The sequence below is a fragment of the Colobus angolensis genome, unplaced genomic scaffold (genome assembly GCF_000951035.1).
Source record: "Colobus angolensis palliatus isolate OR3802 unplaced genomic scaffold, Cang.pa_1.0 Scaffold116, whole genome shotgun sequence".
Taxonomy (NCBI): domain Eukaryota; kingdom Metazoa; phylum Chordata; class Mammalia; order Primates; family Cercopithecidae; genus Colobus; species Colobus angolensis.
The window spans coordinates 4,293,880-4,302,248 of record NW_012112697.1 but is presented as its reverse complement, the minus strand read 5'-3'; the positions used below and the strand labels follow the sequence as shown (position 1 = coordinate 4,302,248).

The window sequence follows — 8,369 nt, the reverse complement described above, 5'->3', positions numbered from 1 at the left end:
AGGTGTGAGCCACCATGCCTGGCCAAAGACCCTACATCTTTTTAGAAGGCAAAGATTTAAGACCTTTGCATATCTTAATAGAAATCAAGTTCAAGAACAGATCATTTTAGCAAGGCCTCATGATATTTGCCATTCAAACAATCTCTCAGTTTTACATTAGTTTTGCAGATTCACACAAACATAAACTAGAAGTATTATAATAAGAGATTAACAACTCAAATTCTTAATCTCCAAGTTACATTAAATGAGCACCTAACGTGTGTTTAAGGTATGGTTCCATTTTGGGAATTAAAAAACTTAATAACTGGAAATACACCAACCCGTTCTAATCATAAGGAATGTATAATTAATTTTAAAAAAGAGAGGCAATAACTAAGTTTAATATAATGTGGAAAGTATGTGAATCAAGTACATTTAGAGCTTGATCCAAGTACTATGGGAGAGGGCAAGGGTTTAGGAATCCAATACAGAAAAAACAAAAAACAGGAGAACTCAGTAGTGGAATTAAGCTAAAATGATTTACATGATTTCTTCTTTACATCATTGATAGAAATAGCTTCTTACGGCTTAAGAGTTCTTGTAAATTAGTTTGTCCCTCTATCTGGCCTTTCTTGAAACACCTTCCAAATCACTGACATACTTTATCACTCTATCTTGACAAACATGGAAAAGGCCAAAACATTACCTTTACAGCAGTATTCAAAGGGCGAACACAAGACAGACTAACAAAGAAGAGTTTTAAAAACCATGATCCCCTTTAGAATCATACATCCCAAGGAAAGGGGCTCAAATGGAGACCTGTGTAACAGAAGTTAAAATCACGTGAGACTACTTTCCATTATGAATTTAATCTACTAAATTCGAAAGTGAAATTGAGGAAAGTAAAACAGTTCCACAGAGTTGTTTCAAGCTATTTAAAAATTGCTTTCTCAATGTACCTGCATTAAAAACATCTAAAGTTAGCTGAATACTATCACAAGCATTTCAAAGAAGTCTCCAAGGAAAATAACCAGGATCAAAAAGGAAAACATAAATGCCTTGTGAAACTGAAAAGATTATGTAAGTAACAAACCTTCCCTTTCTTCACATTCAATTAAAATTTGAAAAGCAATTTCTGAAACAGAAGTTGATGAAAGTCATCTTTACAATGTCAACAGAAAATTTACTAAGGTGAATGAGAAAATCAGAAGCTAAAATATTATCAAACAAATCTTACTCTTTTTCAAACTGGTTTTTCAAGCTTCTCATTTCATAATTCTGTAAATATTTTAGTAGTGAAAGCAAATGTTCCAAGAATCAGATACCAGAATTGTCATCATACTCATTCAATCCTACTTCTGACAAACTCCAAGCATTGCACAAATAAATTATCCAAAAACATTTTACTAGGAATAGGACATACTCTTAGGCATTAATAATACTTTGTGGTTTTAGGGTCAAGTTTTTTTTTGTTTGTTTTTTAAGGATGACCGTTTCTTTATTAAACTACACAAAAAAGGCAGCTGGTAGCAGTGGCTCATGCCTGTAACAATGCCAGCACTTTGGGAGGCCGAGGCGGGTGGATCACCTGAGATTAGGAGTTCGAGACCAGCCTGGCCAACGTGGTGAAACCCCGTTTCTAATAAAAATACAAAAATCAGCCAGGTGTGGTGGTGGGCGCCTGTAATCCCAGCTACTTGGGAGGCTGAGGCAGGAGAATCATTTGAAATTGGAAGGCAGAGGTTGAAGTGAGCTGAGATCGCACCCCTGTACTCCAGCCTAGGCAAAAGAGCCAAACTCTGTTTATAATTAAAAAAAAAAAAAAAAAAAACCGGCCAGGAGCAGTGGCTCACACCTGTAATCCCAGCACTTTGGGAGGCTGAGGCGGGCTGATCACCTGAGGTCAGGAGTTCAAGACCAGCCTGGCCAACATGGTGAAACCCCGTCTCTCCTAAAAATACAAAAATTAGATGGGCATGGTGGCGCATGCCTGTAATCTCAGCTACATGGGAGGCTGAGACAGGAGAATCGCTTGAACCCAGGAGGCGGAGGGTGCAGTGAGCCAAGATCATGCCACTGTACTCCAGCCTGGGCAGTAAGAGCAAAACTCCGTCTCGAAAAAACAAAAACAAAAAAACACACACACAAACACACAAAACTCCTATTTTTAATTTGACCTCAGATTATGTTTCCTGACTCAAATGTGGAAACAGCAGATAAAACACGTGAAATTTGTGTGTCTGCCAACAATGAGAGAAAACTTCTATCATGCAAAGAAACACACAATACTAGTGCCAGCTCTTACTTATATGCCTAAATCTGGCTTCCAGCCCAACTGCACAGCAGGGCTAGTTAAAACTCTTATTCAGATCCATAGCTTGCTTTCAAAAAAATAAATAAGAAAATCATGTACTTTTCAGGAAAATCATTTTTCAATCAAGAAAGGCTTAGGCATACAGAATGGCACCTACCTTTCTGAAATGCGCAAGCATGTCTGGGCTTCGCTCACACATTTCTGTGAGGAGGACTACAGATGTGTGGAGGACACCTGAAAGAAAAGATCAAAGGAAAACTAAAAATGAGACCTATTATTCAATTTTATAGAACAGGGCTTTGAGTTCCTGAAGGTCAATTCCAAAAGGATACTTGCTACTTTTGCTTTTTGATCCCCTAAAGAATCTAAGCATTTAAGTGAATACAAAGGAGGAACTTAACAGATGCCTGATTTAAAACTGGCCAAGTCAGTAAAATCCGAATGTTTTCAACAATTATGTGACCAAAATAATTACTAAAAAGTGACGACCAATACATGTGTCTCTCCATCTGAGAATATCCATAAAAACATACAATGTAAGCTAGGTATCATCTGTTCTATACTTAATCAATAAGCTATTATCTGAGTTCTAACAGATAATTCAAGAGGCAAAAATCTTAGTAAGATTTTAAATTTCCAGATAAAACGTATCAAAACTCTGAGATTAACTGTGGATGATAGAGTAAATTTACTTGCTCCAGAGTCAGTAAAAACAATCTCACAATGCTTTTCACTAAGTAATAAATATGTGCTCTAAATAATTCAGTTGTTCAACAAGTATATTTGGAGCATTCTGGGCACAGCACTGAATTTGTCAAATTAAATATACCACACAATTTTTTCTCTTAGCATTTAAGACACATGAATTTTCTCTATTCAAAAACTTATTTCACTGACTTCAAATAAGAATAAAATGTTTGGGAAAAAGAACAGCCACATTCCATTTAACTCCTCTGTTTTATATAAAGATTCTGAGTACCTAATACAAGCTTCTGTCAGAAATAACCCAAAAGAATTTTCACAATTTTTGAGTCAGACAGGGTCTGGCTCTGTAGCCCAGGCTAGAGTGCAGTGGTACAATCTTGGCTCACTGCAACTTCTGCCTCCCAGGCACAAGCCATCCTCACACTTCAGCCTCCTAAGTAGCTGGGACCACAGGCATGTGCCACCACTTTCAGCTAATTTTCATATTTTTTGCAGACATGGGTTCTGACTTTGTTGCCCAGGCTGGTCCTGAGCTCAAGTGATCTGCCCACCTTGGCCTCCCAAACTGCTGGGATTACAGGCATGAACTACTACGCCCAGACACACAAATCTTACACTCCTACCACATGATAATGAAATTTTTTCTTTTACTGTAAAATAGGCAAGAAATCAAAGGATTTTACACATGAAAATTATGAGTAGGCTCATTTGTATATTACACTAGATATTAATAACTTAATATTTTTTATATAGTAAAAGAAGACCAGAGATGAAAGATAAGTTTACTATGAAAGAATCAAATCTCGGCCGGGCGCGGTGGCTCAAGCCTGTAATCCTAGCACTTTGGGAGGCCGAGACGGGCGGATCAGGAGGTCAGGAGATCGAGACCATCCTGGCTAACACGACGAAACCCCGTCTCTACTAAAAAATACAAAAAACTAGCCGGGCGAGGTGGCAGGCGCCTGTAGTCCCAGCTACTCGGGAGGCTGAGGCAGGAGAATGGCGTAAACCCAGGAGGCGGAGCTTGCAGTGAGCTGAGATCCGGCCACTGAACTCCAGCCCGGGCGACAGAGCGAGACTCCGTCTCAAAAAAAAAAAGAATCAAATCTCTAATATAAAACTAGGATATGTGAGTAGAAAGGTTTGTCAGACCAGACCTTCCTGGAAAAGTGTCTAAGGCACAGCAGAAAGGTGACTCTACTACACTGACAGACACAGGACTAATACAACCTTAAGCCTTTTCTCTTTCCCTTTCTCCCTCAATACTTCATGAATGCATCCAAATTACATTACCATGGTTCTTCTCATTCAATAAATTTTTTGTTGCTGGTAAAAACATCTCCATAAGTTCAGGAACTTTCCTGATGACATGAACAGCACATAGTGCTGCCTATAAAAAAAACAATAAAAGAACAAAAGGTTTATTTCAATTATGCCAGGGCAACCAATCTTACAAAAAAACCACCAACACAAAAATCTCACCAACTGGTTCATCCACTAGAAAAGTAAAGAAGAAAGAGGTTAGATATTAGATTTACGGCTGGTAATGGTGATGGTCCACTCCTATAATTCCAGCACTTTGGGAGCCCAAGGCAGGAGAATCACTTGAGCCCAGGAGTTTAAGAACAGACTGGGCAACACATTAAGAACCCGCCTCTATTTAAAAAAAAATTAAGAGGAGGCCAGGCGTGGTGGCTCACACCTGTAATCCCAGCACTTTGGGAGGCCGAGGCGGGCAGATCACAAGGTAAAGGAGATGGAGACCATCCTGGCTGACACGGTGAAACCCCATCTCTACTAAAAATAAAATTAAAAATACTAAAAATATGCTGGGCGTGGCGGCATGTACCTGTACTCCAGCTGCTGGGGAGGCTGAAGCAGGAGAATGGCGTGAACCCAGGAGGCGGAGCTTGCAGTGAGCCGAGATCGAGCCACTGCACTCCAGCCTGGGCAACAGAGCAAGACTCCGTCTCAAAAAAAAAAAAAATTAAGAGGAGAGAAAAGTATTTATTAACTGGTTGGGGATTTCCAGTTTATACTGTTATATTAAAGAGGTCTTCTAGCTCACCTCTCCCTTTTGCCTAGACAAGTAGGCAAAAACTTCCTACATTAGACTATGTATGGTTAATATGAATTTATCAAACAAGTTAAACATAACTTATGTGGAGTTTTGAGGAGGTAAAAATAGATAAGGATCTCAATCTGTGATAATCATACCTCTGAGTAAGATGACTAACAGGCTAAAAAACATCACACAACTGAAAGATATATACTGTAAATGCTATAATCTACTGTTATGTTTAATAATATCTATGTGGCCCTCAAATGACTCAGCTGACATCAAGAAAATCATTTGAAAAATACTTAGTCTCTACTAAAGATGGTCTTACTAGTTTGTTCACTGGAAAATAAAAGTACATTTAAACACTGATTTTGCATATTCCGCAAAGTAACTATAACTACTAAATGTTTCAGTCAAATACCATAAAAGTTAGATATATTAACAAAAAAAAATTCTACTAATTCCACCCATGTTGTATTTGGGAGGAAAAATAATTTTTTTTCTAACCTGAAAGTATGTTTCATTTTAATATGATAATGAGCTTTCTGAACAAGAGTAGCTCACATATTCTTTAAGAAAAAGGACCAGCTTACAAATTAAAAAGATAATTTAACTTTGTTTGCAGCCATCATTAACTGCATATCATCCTAGGAAATGGCTTGGCCCTTTCAATGCCTCTTTCCCACACCATTAATAGATAGGCACAGTAAATGCCAAACGGATCACAGTTTATGTTCATTTCTTGGACTTCTAAATTCCATACACTTCATTTTCAAAGGTTGTAAGGTTCAAGCAATTTTTAAAAACTCAATAAAATGTTTATATCAACAAATAAAATCAGATAGAAGACTAATTCTCTTCTATTACTAATTCATTCGGAAAGTGGGTTCTACATCATTCCCTAATAATTATCTAGGTACCAATAGAACTGCCCTTCCAGAGATACAAAGGCACTAATACAAAGATATAGGCACTAATTATTAGGACAAAAGTAAATTCATAAAAATCTGTTCATAATCACCTTGTTGTATTACTGTTTAGAATCAGATAACTTAGGAATTTGGTATGCCACCACCTAGGATATATCCAGTAACATTTGTTTGTTTATAAATCATTTCCTTAAAAAAAGAGGAATTAAGGTTAATATACAATCATGTAAAACAGATTTACTGCACAGGAAAAATGACTTTACATTATCATCAGATCTTTCAAAAATTAGTAATCTGCCTTCTGATCTCCATAATACTCCCTAATCCAAACAGATACTTGGTTCATTAAAAGTTACCTTTTTTCTTAAGTAAGAGTTGGAGGTTTTCAGGAGCTTCTCTACCTCTCCTGCAAGATCTCTGCACATCTCTGAGGAGCCCATGCAGCCGAGGGTACAAAGTGCTAACCCCTGCACGAATTGCGTGCTATGATTAAGATCACTGCAAAAGAAAAGAGGAAGGTAGGAACAAGCATGCTCTGCCTGGTGCTCCCCAAGAAGCAGCTTCACAATTTCAAACTAGTGCAGAATAACTCAAGATTTCTCCAATAACAAAAACAACTAACGAAATTATTTATTGCAGAAAATGTTTATCCCAAATTTATTACATATTATCAATACAGTAAACAGACTGACAGTCCCTCCTATAGGCTTACAAGCCAATGTTTTCAGGTACCAAAGCAGTAGAAGTTGAAAACCTTGTTATCTACTGGATGTCAAAGACATACACTTTAGAAAACTCAGCCAACTTGGTGGGTGGCGGGGGGAGCTCACACCTATAATCCTAGCACTTTGGGAGGCCAAGGCAGGTGGATAACCTGAGGTCAAGAGTTCGAGACCAGCCTGGCCAACATGGTGAAACCTTATCTCCACTAAAACTGTAAAAACTGGCCAAGCGTAGTGGCAGGCACCTATAATTCCAGCTACTCGGGAGGCTGAGTAGCTACCCAGGTTCAAGAGATTCTTCTGCCTCAGCCTCCCGAGTAGCTGGGACTACAGGAGCGTGCCACTATGTCCAGTTAGTTTTATATTTTGTATTTTTAGTAGAGACGGGGTTTCACCACATTGGCCAGGCTGGTCTTGAACTCCCGACCTCGTGATCTGCCCGTCTCGGCCTCCCAAAGTGTTAGGATTACAGGCATGAGCCACCACACCCAGCCCCCTACACAAATTTTAATCCTTTGCTTAACCTCTTTACGTACAAACTACTGAACTAAGAGCAATTCAAATATACTCTGGAAAGTAAATATAAACTCAGTAAATAGAAGTTCTTGATATTATATTACAAAAAAGACTTAAAAGAACGAAGTAGGCCAAGCGTAGTGGCTCAAGCCTGTAATCCTAGTACTTTGGGAAGCCGAGGCGAGTGGATAATCTGAGGTGAGGAGTTCAAGACCAGCCTGGCCAACAATGCAAAACCCCGTCTCTACTAAAAATACAAAAATTAGCCAGGCATGGTGGCAGGCACCTATAATCCCAGCTACTCAGGAGGCTGAGGCAGGAGAATCACTTCCCAGGTCGGGGCGGGTAGCGGAGAGGGCGGTGGCAGCAGAGGAGGATGCAGTGAGTCAAGATCACCACTTCACTCCAGCCTGGGCAAAAGAGCGAGACTCCATCTCAAAGAAAATACAAAAAAGAACAAAGTATTTAATAGTTGTTAGAAGAAAGAAAAGTAAGACTTACTTCTTGATACAGTTGGTCATGAGAAGATGGACATCTTGTCTTTCATCTAACAGCAGCATTGCCCCTAAATAGCCAATGCGTTTGTCTGTAAATTTTTGAGAGGCAATAAGCTTGAGGCACTCCAACTGCAAAAAAGAAAAAAAAAAAGAAATTAAGAACTTGCTACCATAATCTAGAAAAGCAATGTTTTTAACCCAGAGTCCCCAGTTGGCTAAAGTACAAACGTGTTTCATCAAACTACCTAACTCTTCTTTTTTTTGAGATGGAGTTTCACTCTGGTTGCCCAGGCTGGAGTGCAATGGCGCAATCTCAGCTCACCGCACCCTCTGCCTCCCAGGTGCAAGCCATTCTCCTGCCACAGCCTCCCGAGTAGCTGGGATTACAGGAATTAGCCACCACACCTGGTTAATTTTTCTATGTTTAGCAGAGAAGGGGTTTCACCATGTTGATCAGGCTGGTCTCGAACACCTGACCTCTGCTGATCCACCTGCCTCGGCCTCCCAAAGTGCCGGGATTACAGGCGTGAGCCACTATGCCTGCGCCTGGCTTTTTTTTTCTGAGACAGGGTTTTGCTCTTATAGCCCAGGCTAGAGTGCAATGGTGCAAACCCAGTTCACTGCAACCTCCACCTCCTGGGTTCA

At 39.4% G+C, this 8,369-nt stretch overlaps 1 protein-coding gene across 3 annotated transcripts in view; it reads right to left on the bottom strand.

Moving 5' to 3' along the window:
* The window catches only part of AP1G1 (adaptor-related protein complex 1, gamma 1 subunit), a 95,354-nt gene that overhangs the window by 46,600 nt on the left and 40,385 nt on the right, over window positions 1–8,369 (bottom strand). For all 3 annotated transcript variants that reach the window (XM_011961848.1, XM_011961862.1, XM_011961856.1), the window contains exons 3-6: window positions 7,729–7,853; window positions 6,346–6,487; window positions 4,292–4,388; window positions 2,451–2,527 (exon numbers count right to left, since the gene is read on the bottom strand). In XM_011961848.1, coding sequence (XP_011817238.1) covers window positions 2,451–2,527; window positions 4,292–4,388; window positions 6,346–6,487; window positions 7,729–7,853 — 441 coding nt within the window. The remainder of the gene's footprint in view (window positions 1–2,450; window positions 2,528–4,291; window positions 4,389–6,345; window positions 6,488–7,728; window positions 7,854–8,369) is intronic.